General features: G+C 39.9%; 1 protein-coding gene across 2 annotated transcripts in view; it reads right to left on the reverse strand.

Moving 5' to 3' along the window:
* LOC126267396 (probable Dol-P-Man:Man(7)GlcNAc(2)-PP-Dol alpha-1,6-mannosyltransferase) overlaps nucleotides 1-19774 on the reverse strand; it is a 134227-nt gene that overhangs the window by 17032 nt on the left and 97421 nt on the right. For both annotated transcript variants that reach the window (XM_049972597.1, XM_049972596.1), the window contains exon 8: nucleotides 5245-5490. In XM_049972597.1, coding sequence (XP_049828554.1) covers nucleotides 5245-5490 — 246 coding nt within the window. The remainder of the gene's footprint in view (nucleotides 1-5244; nucleotides 5491-19774) is intronic.

Raw genomic sequence — 19774 nt, forward strand, 5'->3', positions numbered from 1 at the left:
GAAATGATGTAGGGTTTGGAAAACCATCCAGAGAAGGGAAACTGAAAGGTTAACTATGAGAAAAATAAAGGAAATGTGTCATGGAAGTGTGAGTTATGTAAAAGTGGGAGGAGAGGAGTGAAGACAGACTGATTAGAACAGAAAAGTAGACTGAAGCAAGGATGTCCACTTCCCCTCTGCTTTTTGTCACCATTAGGATGAGGTAATGGCAACAGGAGTGGCAGAACAAACATGGAAACAATGGTGTTTACAGATGATTTAATGGTGTGAAGAAATGGAGATGGAGAGGTGCAAGAAAGGCTAAATGTATGGGAGGAAGTGGTGAGAGAGTATGAATTGAAATTTAAAACACGTAAGTGCAAAGTGGTGGTGACAATGATGAATAACATGAGAGTAGCGATTATTTATTAGAGAGTAAGTACTAAAGAAAGTGCAGAGTTTCAAGTACCTGAGGAACATATAGAAGATAGAGGGATGAATGATAAGAGGAAGCCAAGCTAATGGATTCCTGCAAATTGTAAGAAAAAATCTGGTCTATGGGATGGATGTACCAAACAAGCATATTATGATTCATGATAAAGGATGACAGCCAAAAGAGTTGCTGGATAAAAATGTATTAATTATTTTATCGTGATTAATTTCAACAGTTGCTGTTCCAGCCATGTTTAAAATCTTGAAGCATACGATGCTCCTATATTCAACTTATGCATCAGTAACAAGGGTAATGCTGCATTCCACATGCTGGTGTTGCACGGTGGAAAGGAGATTGAGCAAAGATTGATGGGAAGTGGTCTAATTCATGCCCGGAGGTGTCAGTCACACAGCGGTATCTGTACTAAAATTTATTTATTGTGCTAAACATAAAGAGTTATAAGTATCTTCAGAGCTGCAGTCTGTGGCCAGGCTAAGTGCACGTGCTGCAAAAATGTGCTGAAGCCTGCAAAAATGTGCTGAAGCCTGCAAAAATGTGCTGAAGCCTCATCATCAAGCCATGATGTCACTCTCACAGGTCAGTGCCACAGCTATATGCTGTAGTGACTATGGCAGTGGAGCGAGAAAGATGCTGCCCACCCAAATTCTCTGCAATGACCCAGTGCGGCTACTGCCTCAGTGCTGTCAGAGATGGCCCATTGGGTGCTCAGATGGAGACTGTCAACTGTGGTCCAGGATTTCAGTTGTCACGAAGACTAGGCCCTGGTCATCCACCATGAATCAATCAAAATAGCCAAAGATGTTCATGAGTCAGCCAGAAGGCTGCACAGACATGCAACACCTGGTTGATGTGAAGATGCAGATCATCTGTGATGACCATAGTGTAGGAGAGCTGGCCACACCCTAATCATCTTATTCATGATGACCCAATCGGCAGAAATGGCAGACCATGGCTGCAGTATACACAAGATTGGTTGCATCTCAGTGTTTAAGTCAGCAAGCAAGTAGCAATCTGGCCACCAATCAGTCTGGTGTTATGTCACTGACTCCCACCAGACTGCCAGTCTCTTTGGTTCTAGTGATCCAGACAGAATGGCAGCTGGACAAAACATGTTCTTGAACACCCAAAGCCCCATTATTTAAAGGGCCAAGCCCACACCTATGATGTGGTGGCTCTGGGTGTATTAGCACATCTGCCCTGATGTATTGGACCCAGCAGTGCTGCTTGCATCACTGTGGTAATTCAATAATTATTCTAGGTTGCGAAGCTCAGTTCTTTTGTGCCTACATTTGATTTGCTAATACTGTTTGGATGATAGAAATAACAAAATGGTATGGACGTCTTAAAAGAATGGAGGCAGGCAGGATTCAATGACAGGCTCATGAAACGACATTGAAAGGCTTGAGATCTAGAGGAAACTTGAGAGGCAGATGGATCATTGGAGTTAAAGAATGTGTAAAGAGAGGAGAGGACTGGGACAGAGGGGAGAGACAGGAAAAGGCGGAGACGCCTATGTTCCAAGCAAGGAAACCGCAAATGACAATGATGAGTAGTCACACATTAAGAATCACTAACAACTTTTAAAAAAATGCAGTTTGTAATGGATATTTTATTGTCACACAGTCAAAACAATGATGTCAAGACTTTTGTGAATTACAGCTGGGATATTAAATTGTGTCTTCAACTTCATTCATGTGGTCTTCACTGCTGCACGGCTTTCAGGGATGTGTAAATACTTATAAAAAGTGAAACACAAACTGTAAATGTGATGCAGTGGTGAATATTATTGCAACACATCTTTAAAACCACTATTTTAGATAATGTCACATGGGACATGGATGTACATATTGTTCAGACTGATGACAAAGAAATGAGCCATGTGGAACAGACCATGTAAAAAGCAATTGATGCCAAGGAAAGTTTCTATAATGTTCTTGTATTTATTAATGGCACAGGAAGTTAGTCAGGATGGTTTCTTCAGCAAGCTGGCCTCCTATCCTAACCTCATAAAAACACACACTGAGGTGACAAAAGTTATGGTACAGCAATATGCACATACACAGATGGCAGTGGAATTATATACACAAGGTGTAAATGGGCAGTGCTTTGGTGGAGTTGTCATTTGCCCTCAGGTGATTTATGTGGAAAGGTTTTGGACATGGATATGGCTACACATGGGCAATTAACAAGACCGAACACAGAATGGCAGTTGGAGATAGATACATGGCATTTTCCATTTCAGAAATCACTAGGGGATTCAGTATTCCTAGATCTACTGTGCCAAGAGTGTGCTAAGAATACCAAATTTCAGGCATTACTTCTCACCATGGACAATGCAGTGGCCAATGGCCTTCATTTAATGACTGAGAGCAGCAGCATTTGCATAGAGTTGTCGGTGTTAATAGACCTGCTACATTGGATGAAATAATCACAGAAAACAATGTGTGACATATGATGAACATATCCAACGGAACAGTGCAGCAAAATTTGTCATTAATGGACTATGGTAGCAGATGACTGACACAAGTGCCTTTACTAACAGCACAACATCACCTGTGGCGCCCCTCCTAGGCTTGTGACCACATTGGTTGGACCTTAGATGATTGGAAAACTATGACCTGGTTAGATAAGTCCTGATTTCAGTTGGTAAGAGCTAATGGTAGGGTTTGAGTGTGGTGCAGACCTCATGAAGACATGGATCCAACATGTCAACAAGGCACCATACAAGCTGGTGATGGCTCTATAATGGTGTCTGGCATGTTTACGAATAAACTGTGTTCCTGGTCCAACTGAGCTGATCATTGACTGAAAATGCTTACGTTTGGCTACTTGGAGGCCAATTTCAGCCATTCATGGATTTCATGTTCCTACACAATGATGGAATTTTTATGGATGTGTTTGTCACTGGGCCACAATTGTGATTGGTTTGGAGAACATTCTGGACAATTCAAGTGAATGATCTGACCACCTAGATCACCCGACAAGAACCCCACTGAACATTTATGGGACATAACTGAGATGTTAGTTCATGAACAAAATTCATGACCAAAATCCAGCAACACTTTCGCAATTATGGTCTTTAGAAGCAGTGTAGCTCAGTATTTCTGCTGGGGACTTCCAATGACTTCTTGAGTCCATGCTAAGTTGAGATGCTGCACTATACCAGGCAAAAGGAGATCCAACACAATATTAAGAGGTATCCCATCAATTCTGTCACCTAAGTGTATATTCTATGGGTATGTATATTTCAGCTATTTATTTTCACTGTATTATGATGACAAATAAATAAATAAGAGAGAGAAAAACACAACTGTGTGAACATCTAGAGGTTACTTCTTCCCTTCTGTTGTAGAACCAAATTCAAGACGACATTCTCTTATATAGCTTTCATGGGTCCAGATTTCATAGCAAAATAACTGACATGCTAATATCAAAGTTTATTTTCTGTGATGGAAGCTAAGATGCAGTTGAGGAATTAAAAAATGATTTCTGAGTGATTAGTAGTGTTATCCCCCTCTATATTCTTACTTATATGTACATCACAGTCACTTACTACTATAACTGTGATAATGGCTGCAGTCTGATTGATCCAAAGGGTTAAAATTGCACTCTGTGATGTTTTCATGGCTATAATCATAGAAGTTACATTTTCTGCTGTGGCAAATCCACTTTTATATACAATACTGTAACAAATTTCATAGATGTCTTCATCACGTTCAGTGAGTGACAGTCAGACATGTGCTTCTGCCTAGATTCCACCCACATCAGATCATCACTTGCAACAACTTACAAAGATGTTCATGTTAACAGTTGAAATATTGTGCAAAAGAAATGAACTGTCAATCCTCCTGGACATATGGATGTATATCATGCAGTGTTTGAACTAGTATTACAAACAGTCACGGAATGTCATTATTTCATGTCTGTGAACTGTTATTGAACACAGAAGACATTAAGTCTTAGAATAAAGTGGATCTTTAGCAAAAATTACCTGGTAAGATAATATTTCCTCCTTGATCCACATACGTGCCTTAGCCAAACTAGAGAAATCTTATATTCAAGATATTTTCTGATTCATGCTCAAATGCCTCTCTTTTTAGAAACTTGTGTGATATTGCACCAGATAACTGAGCCTTTCAATTATGTCTTTTACTTAGTGGCTCCCATATGTATGAAGCCACTAGGATAAGAACGATGCTCATAACACAGCTTAAATATGCTACATGTGTCAGTCTTTTTATTGCGCCTATCTGCTGTTCAGCACCTCCACTGGGTGGTAAGTAGCAACTTCGCTTGTCACAATATTGCTACATGTTTTCCACTATTTACAAAAGTAACTTAAAAGAGACTTTCCAACTTTACTGAGATTTCAAACAAATTTGTGTTCAGAAAATGAGACCTGGAATTATGCACATCATCAGGTATAAAAGAGACAGCATGGCGATTTCACTAAGGCTGAAACTTCTCACTCTTGAGATCAAATATTACTCTCTTTAAAAATTTCTCAAGTCTCAATAAAAGCTTGACATTTTGTAAGCAGTCCTTCTATGAAGTAAAATAAGAATAAAATTTTAATTCCAAGCATCTGTCATGAAATGGCAAGTCAGAAACCAAAATTTTTGAAAATTTGTGTTCCAGTATGACATAACAGAAAGAGAAAATGATGTGTGAAACGGTTACTCATAAGGTATCAAGGCCAAAAACAAATAATAAAAAGGCATAAATTTTCTCATACAATACGATCTGGCAATTTCACCCAATAACCTTTAATGAATCAAAAATTTGTATCTAATCACTTGCAGCCAGCTTACCTCCAGTGGGAACGAATCTGTGTAAATCTTGACACTCCTGTTTGAGCAGTAAGCACATCAATATGCACATTGACGTAGGGTTCATCTTTTTCCAGTCTGTGTAATCTTGCTATAGCAGCTCCACCGGGGTAGTTAGTACCAGCAATACATAAGAGGAACAATGAGAATGCAGCATTCAGTAACAGATGAGAGGCTACGCCCAGCGCCATGACTGAGTGGAAAGCTGACTTTGCCCTGTTTTCCCATCTGTAACAGAGGGAATGTTATTTCAAAATGAAGTAGTAATTTTTAAAAAATACGCACATTCTTTAATGAATGATGATGATGACAACTATGCTGCAAGAAAATAGCTTTTTTCTTTGTATTCTGTTGACAACACACCAGTTTCTTTTAGAGCCCTCAGGGTACCGTAGTTTTAAAACTACATAAATTTATTACATCTTCACAAAAGTGCCATAAGACATCTCGTAGAGAATAAATGTAAATCTATAGTAAAATAAAATGAAATGTTCAGCAAAGCAAGACAATATCTTTGAGAAAATGCATAAATCTTATGACTGTAGCAGCTAACACAAAAGGCCGTGGATGCGGGCCAGACCAGACTGACCATATGCAGTTTCATCAGTGGCTACCTGCTGATGTGGAAAGTACTGGCTCCAAAGCATCAGGACGATTATCATATGCTGCAAACCAAGCAGAGGCACCAGAGCACTAATGCAGCAGAAAGGCAGAGCCACTGCAGGAGGATGACCCAGCTGCTCAACATCTAAGCCATGGTATGTTGTGGCTTATGTTAAAGAAACCGATGCTGTAGCAAACCAAGAATGGGACAAGTTTGTATAAATACTCATCATTTCCAGTCAGGAAATTGCAGTTCGCCAACCACCATCCTGAGGTACACACCTATGACAGTCTACAAGTCTACATGGGTCAGTAAGCAACAAGTCAACATCTCCAGACTGCTGCTGGCTGTGGCCCTGCTGTGTACACTAAGTCCATTTCACCAACTTAGTGCTCACCAACCAGTGAGCCATTTGTGGGCCTACTTCAGTTGCTGGTGGCCTCCTACCCTAGAGGCTGCAATTTGATGTCAGGGCTGTGCAGCCACTCAGATGTCATTGCTTGTGCAGACAAACTCCTCACTGCCTGCAGCTGCTCATTGGGTAGGCTTTGCTTCTGCTTCTGCTGCTGCTACGGGTCATCTAATCCACACTGGATGCACAGTGTTATTATGTTTTGTGCCTATTCAGTGTGATTTAATGGATGGGGTTTCCTGTCAGAGTGTGAGAAACAGTGCAGTTAACAGATAACTCAGAAATGTACAAGCGGTTAGTTGCTATGTGAGAACATAGGGCCTCATCTAGTTTGATCACTCCATTAGATTCAGCTGCAGCTAGTTTGGTTACCCTTTTGCAGACAAACCAATGGAGGATGTGCTGTCCTTTATAAATGACTTACAAGCAAACTTACCCAGGAATACACTTTGATTTTGATTAGTTTTGAATAAGTTGTGTGTAGAGTAAAAAAATAAACAGACATTTTTTTATACTTGCCCGTACATTCATTAAGGATGTGAACCAACCTCTTGGGAAAAAAAAACTGAGTTTTATATCTCTGAATGAATACCATTGAAACAGTAACAGTATTTAAAAAAAACTTCAAATAAAAGGTCTATGGTTTTAATGGATGTCACAATAGTGAACCCAAATTTGTTGAAAAGTCATCTTTTTAAATCCCCTCCCTCCCGCTGCTGCCGCCCCTGCCGTCCATTTTGTTTTTCATTTTCACATTTGACTGAGAGCAAAACGTATAGCATCGCATCGTTAATAACAAATTCAGCCATACATGATGCATTGCTATTCCAAAGATGCATTTGTCATAAACAAGCTAGAAATAAAACAATGGAAAATCCAGGATGGAATATAACAATACCAGAGAAGGAAAGTTGCTACTCGCTATATAGCAGAGATGCTGAGTCGCGATAGGCACAATAAAAAGATTCACACACTCATAGCTTTAGGCCATTAAGGGCTTTGTCAGCAGTAGACACACACATGCGCACGCGCACGCACACGCACGCAAACGCAACTTGCACACGCGTCTGCAGTCTCTGAGAGATGAAACTAGAACTAGAGTGTAGTTTCAGCTCTCTGAGACTGCAGACATGTGTGCAAGTTGCATTTGTATGAGTGTGTGTGTGTGTGTGCATGAGCATGTGTGTATGGGTGTCTGCTGTTGACAAAGGCCTTAATGGCCTAAAGCTATGAGTGTGTGAATCTTTTTATTGTGCCTATGATGACTCAGCATCTCCGCTATATGGTGAGTAGCAACTTTCCTTCTCTGGTATTGTTACAAGCTAGAAATATCTCTATATATAACTGTAAGCACGCCCACTGTGTATCTGCTTCAGTGCCATTGTCATGTGGTGTTGTTTAATAAGTCTTTTGCAGATAAATATATTCTAAATGTGTATTATACATATCTTGCTCTATATGTACATTTTCTTTTAATTTTATGAAATATAAAATACCTTGTGTTACATTTCTTTTCTTTTTACATTTGGTGTTTTTTGTTTGTTTCCAAGTTGTAACTTTTTCAGATGTAATTATGTTACATTTAAAATTGTTTGTACATTATTGTAAATCTGTCTGCGTCAAAAAAATGCTGAATGCACTTTGATGTTGCAGAAAAAATTTGAAATCTTGTAAGAGGGATTGAATTTTTAGAACATTATTTCTTTTACATCATAATTATAATTACGTCTTAAAAATGTGAAGGTGGATCAAGAATAACAGTAGACTGTGTCACACTCAGTGTGACAGGACGCGAACGAGGCATTCCAACACAGTTTCCCTCAAAACATTTGTCCATGCTTTGCTGCCCATGTGCTTGTGTAAGATTAGCCTACCCACTTCTCTCATGAAATTGTAGTTGTCTGATGTGCTTGATGTGCAAAATCAAAGTGCATTCAGCAATTTTTTGACCCAATCAATTTTGCACTTCCTCATTATTGTACAGACTTACAGTAATGTTACAACAATAACATGTCAAAATTTTTAAAAATAAGTTAATTATATATGAAAAGTTTAAAAAAAGAAAAAAAACACCATATGTAAAAAGAAAATGCACATATAACACAAGATATTTTATATTTCAAAAAATTAAAAGAAAATGTGTATATAGAACGATATACATTTAGAATATATTTATCTAGGAAAGATTAAACAACACAACATGGCAACTGGCATTCTGGCATTGGAACGAACACACATCAATATGGGCTTTCAGAGCCAAAGGCCCACTTGCGTACCCTTGGTGACTGCTTTACACCTCGCCTGGGCCTGTCAACACTGACACTGGACTGTTGATGACTGAAAACATGTTGCCTGTTTGGACAAGCCTCATTTCAAATTGTATCGAGTGGATGGACGTGTACAGTTATGGAGACAACCTCATGACTCCATGGACCCTGCATGTTTTCAGGGGACTGTTCAAGCTGGTGGAGGCTCTGTAATGGTATGGGTTGTGTGCAGTTAGAGTGATATGGGACCCCTGATATGTCTAAATATGACTGACAGGTGAGACGTACATAAGCATCCTGTCGGGTCACCTGTAACCATTTGTGTCCATTGTGCATTCCGACAGACTTGCGCGATTTCAGCAGGACAATGTGACACACCACACCTCCAGAATTGCTACCGAGTGGCTCCAGGAACACTCTTCTGAGTTTAAACACTTCTGATGGCCATCAAACTCCCCAGAAATGAATATTATTGAGCGTATCTGGGGTGTTAAGAAGAGATCTCCAACAGCTTGCATTCTTATGGATTCACAGACAGCCCTGCAGCATTCATGACGTCAATTACCTCCAGCACCACTTCAGACATTAGTTGAGTCCATACCACATTGTGTTGCAGCACTTCTGCATGCTTGTGGGGGTCCTACACCATATTAGGCAGGTATACCAGTTTCTTTGGCCCTTCAGTGTATAACTGTTATTATTTCAGTGGTACTCATTTACAAATATTAATCTCAGTTTTTTGAGGAGCTGTTTCACCCTTAATGGCCATATGAGCAAGTATAAAAAATGTGTGTGTACTATTTTGCTTTACATTGCAACATATTCAAAGCTGATCATAACTGACATGTATTGCTTGGGTATGTTTACTTGTTAGTTGCAGCTGCAAGGGTGTGGTTCTGGATAGAGGATGAACAACTATCACAAATGATTAAGTTGCACATTACAGGTGAACCAAAACTGTTTGTTAGATATTATGAAGGGTTGAGAAATGCACTTACGTTCAAGGCATTATGGAAAGATCTCTGCAACACTATAAGAAACAGAACAGCATAATGTTCTTTTAGGGAGCAGTTGAGTGGGGTGTCACAGAGGCAGAATGAGACAGTGGAAAGTTTTATCAACAGAATCGGGAAAATCACTGCAACTACACGCTAACTAACACAGAATGAGAAATCAAACAAAATTATTCTCTAGGAGGTGGAGCATAGCGCATTGGACGCTTTCCTAAGGGGGCTGCAATCTGATATGTCAAGGTGTGTATGAGCACGAACCCCAAAGGATACAGCTGCTAGAATAGCTACAGAGCTAGACGAGATAGATACTACAACAAGAGTAGATATTAAACAGAGTTTCTCTATGGACATAAAGTGTTACAGATGTGGATGTTCAAGACACATCTCGAGACAGTGTTGCCAAACATAATGCGAGAAATGGGCACCAACAACAGGTTTTAGGAACAAAAGGAAGAACAGGTTGGGGCAGAATAAAAACCATTAAAAACCAACTGGAACTTCAAAGTCCACTGGATGATGTTCCCAGTAAATTTCAATGCTGCAAAAACGTATACAGAGAAAGAGTGTTGGTAGTGGGTGTTGTGAATGGTAGGAAGCATAGACTTTTATTGGACACAGTAGTGCAAGTGTCATAGGCAAGTCTGGACCTCTTGGGTGAGAGGCAGCTGAAAGTTCCAGTTACAGTTGATGTAGAGTCACTGAGGGTCAGTGTGGCTGTGTTTCAGGTTCACACTGAACAGTTCTGGTTGCATGTGGAAGTGTTGCCTCATGCAGGTGAAGGATATATCACAATCCTGGGGTTACATTTTCTGATTAGTTATCAGGCTAAATTGATATTCAGTGACACACAGTGGAACTTGGGGGAACATTGTTCCAGATAGGAGAATCGTTCACCAGAGGTTTACAGCCACAAGGTTTGTCGGTCATGGACAAAGCAATTAAACTGCAGGCTAATCACTAATAATCAGCTAGCTTGATAAAGTGTTGTGAGGCACCAGGAAATTGCTTTGGGTGAGTGTGGGAGCGGAACTACCTATTAAAATGTTGTATATAGTAGAGCCACTAAGGGAGAATGAGGCGTTCGATGCAATGTGATCTTAGCATGTAGGAGTGGCATATGCATACAGGAAATGGATGGTGAGAGAGTGGTTCCCTCCAGTGTAGATAATTTTGGCATTGAAGTATATTTGCCTGAAGAATTGTTGGCCACCAATTTTGACATTCTGAATGAAGATGACCTAGATAGAACAAATGTGGATTTTAGCCTTCAGCAAGCTCCCAGATCAGCTGCATTATGCACAAAAGTAGAGCATTTGAAGCGGACAGAGACATCAGCTATGGACAAGGCATTGTCAGAATTTGAGGACCTGTTTAATCTTCATAGCCTGTTGTTGGCAACACCTGTAACACAGTAAAAGATTCCAACTGGAAATAAAGTACCAGTGAGCTGAAAACCATATAGGATAGCGCATCAATTACAACAGATTATGGAGGAATTCATCCACCAACAACTGAACGTGGCATGACAGAGGAAAGTACTAGTCCCTGGGCAGCACATGTCATCGTCATTGTTCCTAATAAATCATCAGATGGTATTGATCCCATTACGACTATCGCTACTTAAATAGTAGAACATTAATGGAAGCATATCCCTATGCTTAACATTACAGAAACCCTGGATAACTTAGGGCAGTGTCAGAACTTTTCTACATTGGATCTAAAGAGTGGTTACCACCAATTGGAAGTGGTGCCAGTTGACTGAACAAAACTGAATTTACAGCACCTTGGGGCCATCACCAATATTGGGGAATGCCACTTGGTTTAAAAAAATGCACCAGCCATGTTTCAAAGATTGCTGGGCAGAGTGCTAAGGGGTTTAAAGCTGTGGCAATGCAAGGTGTATCTTGACAATGTCACTGTTTTCAAAGGTATGGAGGAAGATGTACAGCAGGTAAAGAAAGTTTTTAGGAGACTGTGATCCATGCACCTCACTTTGTGTATTGAGAAGTGTCATTTTGCACTGGAGGAAGTAAATTACTTGGGTCATGTGTTTAGTTGGGAAGAGTGAAGAGAGATCTTGGGTTGATATACATAGTGAGGGATTTTCTGACAGCCCAGATGAGTAAGGTGTCACAGTCTTTTGTGAGATTGGCAAATTAATGTAGAAAATTTGTGAAGGGATTAGTGGATATTGCACAATCAATTCTGCAACTGTTAAAATAGAGAATGGAATTCCAGTTGGCAGTGAACTGTCAAGTGGTATTTGAAAAATTAAAAGAGGCATTAACAACCAGTCATTTTATACAGCATGCAGGGTCTAGATGGAGTAAAGGATTCCTTTGGATTATAATCTCTGGGGGTTCCTGAAACAATTAGCCTACACAGCAGACCACCTGGATGCAGAAACTCTTCATCAACATGTCACAAAAGCCTGAAAAATCAACTAAAACTGTCAGGGAGTACTTGAAAAGGTGCAAGAGACCATGATTCAATAAGTGAATGAGTCTTTAGAAGCAAGAGAAGGGCATTTCGAGCACTTATTATGAGTTTGGGTGTTAATGAGATCCAATCACCTAAACTGTTAACTTTTATTAATGACTCAAAAGTGAGTGAAGTCTGCACAAGTATTACTGAAACACCCTGTACAGCAGGCTGTTCAAGCTCGTTGGCCCCGTTGTGAGCCGCAGGAGCCCTGTCGCTCGCTGTGACCATTCAAGTGGGCCGGCACACCAGCACGTGGCACAGCTGGCTGAGGCAGGCGGCAAGGCAAGCGTTTTGATGTGCCAGCTGTGTCTTACAAGATCAACAACCTCATACTCTTAGCTGCTAAGACGTGGTGACATGCTACACCAGGAAATGAATAAGAAACAACTGTTTTACAAGAAATTGCATACTAAATTTATTGGGCCTCTGTAGTTTGACATTTTCTTTTCATTACAAGATCAGAAATATCAGACATCAAAGTGTTCGCAGCGTTAATGTGCATGATGGCTTTCATTGTTCCAACCTGAAGAAACGTTCTTTCCTTACTTTTACTCTTTTCATTGCTGAGAAAAGCTGCTCACAACAATACGTAGATCCAAACAGGCACATGATCTGAGTGGCATTGTTGTGAAGCTTGGAAAATGTTTTTTGCTGTAATGAACAATACCATCATGACAAATCCAACGTGTTGTAGTACCTCTCTTTTCACAAAGTTGAATTTTGCAAATCAGTAATCTCCAATTGAAGTGACTATGACAAGTCATTGGAGGAAACTGAAAAAGGAGTTCTGAACACCTTAAGTTCCATTTCAAAACTAGTGAGGTCTCGGAATCGTGTTTCAAACGACGTGATGAGCTGCTTTAACTTTGCTTGGTAATCACCGAAAGTAGCACCTTCAGGTAGTTTTAAAGAACCAAGACGATTGAACATCTGCCTCTCAAATAAACATAACTTATCCATGAACACTTTGATCTGGTCATGCATGTCAACGATTAGCTGCCCTTTGCCCTGCAATGACAGATTGAAATTATTCAGATGCATAGTTATGTCAGCTAGGAACGCCAGGTCTGATATCCATTTTATATCTTTCAGACAACACATTTCTTCCCCTTTCATTTAAAGAAAAAAGGATATTTTCTCACGAATGGCAAAGAAAACATCAAGAACTTTTCCCTGATTCAGCCGACGAACTGTACTGTCGTAAGGTATTTCCCCATACTCTGTTTCCACATCTTTCAGGAATCGTTTGAAATGGCAATGATCCATACCGTGACACCGCACAAAATTCACACACTTCACGACATCTTTCATTACGCCACCTAGCTCTACTGTTTGCTCTACTGTTTCAGCACACAGTCCCCCTTGGTGAATAAAACAATGAAGAGTCAAAATGTCTTTCCCGTATTCGTCCCCGAGTTTATTTTTCAAATGAGAAGCAAAACCTTGGTGACGCCCGATCATTTGTGGTGCACCGTCTGTCGCTACAGAATGGAGCTTATCCCACGGCAAATTCATATTGTCCACTGATTCACAAACAGCTTCAAAAATGTCACATCCTGTTGTGGTGTAATCAAGTGGTACCACATCCAAGAGTTCTTACTTGCAGCTCCATGTCAACACCACGCACAAACACTGCAATCTGAGCACAGTCCGATAAGTCGGTGCTTTCGTCAAGCGCTAGCAAAAATGCAACAAAGCTCTCTGCCTTTTTCCTGAGTTATCTCTCTAAATCTGCTGCCATGTCCAGGATTCGACGAGACATTGTTTGCTTCGACAGGCAAACCCCTTCAATTGCCTGCACCTCCCTTGGAAACAAACATTCTGCAACTGCAACCATGCACGATTTTACGAGAGATCCCACCAAAAACGTCTTGTCACTCGTCGCAATGATGTCAGCGACCCTGTAGCTCGCTTGAATTGCAGATTCAGTAGTGTTTTCTCTGCTCTCATTCACCTGAAAATTATAAATGCATTACAGAACACTAACTATGTTGCATGTTTTGATACCCTCCGTATTACGAAACCGTTTTTTAAACTTATGCCTCCTGGTATGTAGATCTTAAGACTGGTTACCAGTTCTCTGCGTGTAACGCCTTCTACCTGACCGTACTGCGCTGCGTGAAGACATGTATAATGTCATTGTATATTGTACCTCTTCGCAGAATTAAATACTTTCAGACATACAAGATACTGCAGACGACCATCCCTCTCAATGAATAGAAAGGAATCCTCCAATAGAGGTATAGGGCTCCCGCACCTAGTCATAGCTGTCATTGAACACAGATTGTTGCGTCAGTTGTGGCTGCATGCGGCCAGGGGCAGTGAGTTCGCTTTCTCCCTCCACGCGAGCTCCGAGCTGGCGCAGTGAGCGTTCCGGAGCGCTCCGGTTCCCTGGAGATCGGTTGGAACAACCTGCTGTAGAGTACCCATCTTCCATCTGCAAGATTTTTACTTTTCTTTATTATATTTGGTTAAAGTTTCATTTTGGATGCCTCTTTCTTAGAGAAGAAAAATTTGTTGCTTCTCTTGTGGATATACCTAAGTCCTCTGTCAACCACACTGAGAAAAACCTTAAAAGTCGCAAGTATTAAGTAAATTAAAATAATGAACAAAAGGTCTTAAAAAACTAAACAATTATACATATTGATATGCATTTTTATGGATTTAGGAGATAAATAACATCTTACCAGAATATCTTTGTCCTTAATTTTATGTTATTAACCATATGAATACTCTGCTGGCAGCATCTTCAGATATCTTTCCTGGGGAGAAGTGTCTTGTTGATGACTGCAAGTTATATACAGTCATGCTACACAAGGAACTTCCACTTGCCACTGATTATACTTGTTTCAGCTCATACATCACAGCCATAATGATCTGCAATGGAGGAATACAGGCCTAATTTATTTTGAGACTGCCTTTCTACCACAGCTTCTGTCAAGCTTATGAATATCAATAACTTCCTGTATAAACACATGTATAATATAATAAATATACTGATGAGCTAAAACATTATCACCACCTGCTTAGTAGCACGTCGGTTCACCTTTGGAAGATGATACAGCAGTGACTCTACATAGCAAGGATCTGAAAAAGTCCTGGAGGTATACGACACCAGACCTCTACACAATGGTCATCCAATTTCCATAAATTATGGGCTAGTGGTTTGTGAGCACACAACAGCCAATTGATAAGTTTTCCAGATATATTCCACTGGGTTCAGATCAAGTGAATTGGGAATTAGAGTCAAGACATCACAACATGAGTTCACTATTATGCTCCTAAAACCAATGTAGCATGATTTTGGCCTTGTGATGTGGACAGTTGTGCTGCTGGAAGAGGCCATCATGCATGGAGGAATGCAGGTGGTCTGCAATAATGTTCACAAAGAATACAGCCGTCACGGTGCCTTGCATTGCCACCACTGGTCCCGCAAATACACATGTGAATGACTTCATAGAACAATACTGCTCAATCAGTCTGCGTCTGTGGCAGTCGGCATGTTTCAAACACCCATTTATCTGCACGACAGCATAACAGGGCATGCCCATTTACCTTATTTAACAAGACATGTGATTCACCTGAGCACATGATATTCCATTAATCCATGTTCCAACATCAGTGATGTATTGCCCACAGCAATTGTGACTGACAATGTAGCAGGGTCACATGGAAACACATATGGATTGTCTACTGTGAACCTTGTTTGGACATCCAACATGTTGTCACCTGTTTGTGATTTCACCATCCTTCAACCACTTTCCACAGATGTTCATGACAGTAGCATGAAAACAGCAAACCAGCTTCACGATTTTCCAAGATGCCCATTCACATATGCCAGGTCATAAAATACTGTCCTTTGTCAAACAATATTAAGAGGAGGAAAGATGCTATTCACCATACAGCAGAGGTGCTGAGTCGTGATAGGCACAACAAAAAAAATCATACAATTTTAGCTTTTGGCCATTAAGGCCATTGTTAGCCACACACACACACACACACACACACACACACACACACACGCGCGCATGTGCGCGTGCAGCAAGTTGCATTTGAGTGAGTGAGTGAGTGAGTGTGTGTGTGTGTGTGTGTGTGTGTGTGTGTGTGTGTGTGTGGCAAAGGCCTTAATGGCCAAAAGCTATAATTATGTGAATTTTTGTTGTTGTGCCTATCGCGTCTCATTGCCTCCACTGTATGGTGAGTAGCAACTTTCCCTTTCTTAATATTGTTAAATTCGATCCTGGATTTTCGATTGTTTGATTTTTGTCCTCTGTCAAAGTCACTTATGTCAATGGATTTACTAAAATGATTCCCCACTTACCTCTGCTCCACATTTTTACTTTCCTTACTGTGTCCCCAGCCCGCAACACAACTAGGTGACATTTAGTCCCACAGTGGGTGCTGGTCACAGTATTTTGGCTCATCAGAGTATGTATATATGCTTTTTTAAACTTTACACATGACATATAATGCTCAGCTAACAATGAGTTGACAACGTAATGTCTGTCTTTCTTGGAGGTTATGTTCCATTTATGGTACAATCAATATTCTAATGTTCAAACAACTTTTCACCATTAATGAGAAAATTTTTTCCCAAATATATGAGAGATGATATTTTTTATTGGTTTGAGTGGATCAATTCTTTAGTTTATGTCTGTCATTTACAGATGGATTATCTGTGAAGGAAACCAGAAAACTCACAAAATCTTAACTTCTGCAAAGAGATGTGTCAATTGAACCTATGTTAAACAATGCTTGCTGCTGCCTCTCTCTGGGCTGCAGTGTAATAAAAATTATTTACAGATTGGTCATAAATGGAAAGTGCAAAACAAACCATTTAATGTCCCATAAGGCTACCAGTTGACAAGATGATATGCAACAATTCAGATCTTTACAGCACAAATACTGCTGCAGGATAGTGAAATGGATAATCCTGCCACACGTCAACTCAAAATCAACAGTTCTAATGACATTGTGAAATGTAATAGCTTTCAGGTCGCCAGCCAATAAAGAACTGTTGCATTCCTTTACTGGCAGAAGCTATAAAATTAACATTCCTACTAACAGGTTTGCCAATAAATAAGGTAGTCTCAGAATAAATGGCACATATTTTCTTCCATTCCAGTACAGCATACGTGTATTACAAATAGGACATAGCTACATAAGAGGTAAAGCGTCTGTAAAAAATAAATATATATGTAACTCAAAACAAACTACACTCTACTTCAGGTTACAAGAAATGCCATCTTTGCAGAAACACTAGAGACCTGAGGTACAGAAATTTTAGAAAAGTTTCTGCTACCTCTGTACTAAAAGTGCTAGAAACAGGCCTGTAGATAACATAATATTTAATATCTTTTTAAGCCTCAACAGTTTTACACTGAGGAAAATATACAAATCAGGATACAAATTTTTATTCATCAACGTTTTTTAGAAAATAATCTTCATGACATGTAAATTTACCACTGTTCAAATATCAGAAGATTAACCTACATTCTATTAAAAGAAATCTTACATGTACTTTCCTAAACACTTCTATCACCCACTAAGCAGTTTAAATCAATATAAACAGTCCTGAGTCTTTGTTGTTGATTAAAGCTCGAAAATTCAGAGACAACTATTCACAGATTTTATACTGTCATAAATCTATACTTTATGAGAAAAGTGCAGCACTGCTAAATCTCAGTCACATGTACCTTTTGAAAAATTATTGATACAACTTTTATCATAAGAATCTATGAGAGAGGAAAACTGTGAAAATTGTGACTAATTATTTTGTAACCAGTCTTTTATGGAAGGTAAGATTTCAAATGATTTCATTAGAGATAATTACTACATTATAACAATAAGTGACAATTTAATACAAGCATTGATTTTATGAGTTTATGTTTAACACAATGCAAGACAGCCCTGTAACTGAATTTCATAAAGCTCAGAGGAAGCAATAGTTTCAGCACCAGGGACAGTCAAATGAAAACTGAACACCTGCCACTATGAGACCATGGAATGGTTCCATTCAAAAGTAATCTAAATGTGCTTTATGAGATGTGGGATGTTTCCACAGTTGGCTTTGCATCTGCCCTCAACCTTTTGGGAGGCTGTTAGATGGAATCCTCCTGTTGCACAATAATGCTCACCCCCACCCTGCCATTCAGATGAAGGCTACACTTCAGAAGTTTGATTGGGAAGTGCTGCAACATCCTTCATATAGCAAAGATCTTTCAGTGTCTGATTATCACAGCTTTGGCAACCTATAGAAAGTCATTCATGGATGTCAATTTCAGCCGGATGAGGAAATGTAAGAGTGGGCTTGACTATGGATACATCGGTGGCCGACTGCTTTCCACAAAACAGAAACTGATCATCATGTCCCCCAATGGGATAAATGTGTTAATATGTGTGATGCTTACTTTGGAATGGAACCATTCTTTGGTCTCATTTGGGTGGGTGTTTGGTTTTAATTTGATTACCCCTTATATTGCAATATTTATAGCCAGTGAAAGAATATGTAGTTTGCATGCATTTGGTTTCTTTGGCTGCTTAGTAAAAGTTAAAGCTGTCCTCAACCCAAAGTCGACTTGAAGACTTTCGTGTGTAACAAGCATGGCCCTATTGGAACTGGTGTGCTCTTTCCTCCTCCAGCCTTTCAAGTGACTTAGCCAACAAGGTAAAGGAGGACAATTTAACACGGACTCCAAACCACAGTGTAAATTGGCATTGTGCACATTAAAAAATCATTTCCAGAGGTAAATAAGCAATAAGTGACAAAAGAATGTCCTACAACAAACTGGGGACTGAGGAAAAAAATTGAAGGAAGAAACATTACGTGATGACCACAATGAGGAAAAATTTGTACTTAGGGCACCAGTGTAATAATGATAACAGAACATACCCAGGTTGAACAAAAATACGAAAAATGAACATAAATGCAAATGCTAGCCAAGTCTGCAGGTTGCGCTGTTTCATATGGCCATCAACAGCACCTTTGCAATGCCCTTAATACATTGCAAGGATTAGTTGTGGTCAGAACAGTGTTCTGTGAAGTTATGAGACCATTACCTGAGAGCTAAGCGAATTTGAAAATGGGCAAATTGTTGGTGCTCCTAAAGTCGGGGCTTCTGTAACCACAGCAGTCAACATATTTGATGTTTCAAGAGGCACAGTATCGAAAATTTATAGGGGAAGAGAAAACATCAGCCGTTAAGTCCCATCTTTGATGAAAGCGTCTGTTTAAAGTGATCATGTAAGACAGTCACTGAAGAAGACCAGGAAGAAAAATAAGAGGACGAGAGCTGCAAAAATCACTGCAGAATGGAATGTAGCACTCATGGACTGTGTCAGCATCAAAACAATACAAAGGAAACTCCATAAGCAGGGAATGCCAGGGCGAGCTGGAGTACCAGAACCTCTCATCAGTGATGCACACGCCCATAACAGGAAAACGTGGTGTGGTGCTGAAGCCATAAAACCTGGACTATGGAGCAATGGACATAAGTCCTTTGGTTGGATGAGTCTTGTTTCACACGGTTTCCAACTTCTGGCCAATTTTACATCCCAAAGATGAAACATGTTGGGGGATCAGTGATGATTTGGGCTACCTTACCATTGTATTCCATGGGCCCATGGTTACTCAGGAAGGTCACATTAGCGCCAATGATTATGTGACCATTTTGGCTTATCAGGTCCATCCCATGACACCATGTTTGTTCCTCAATGTTGGACCAATTTTGTG

This window comes from Schistocerca gregaria, chromosome 4 (genome assembly GCF_023897955.1).
Source record: "Schistocerca gregaria isolate iqSchGreg1 chromosome 4, iqSchGreg1.2, whole genome shotgun sequence".
Lineage (NCBI taxonomy): Eukaryota > Metazoa > Arthropoda > Insecta > Orthoptera > Acrididae > Schistocerca > Schistocerca gregaria.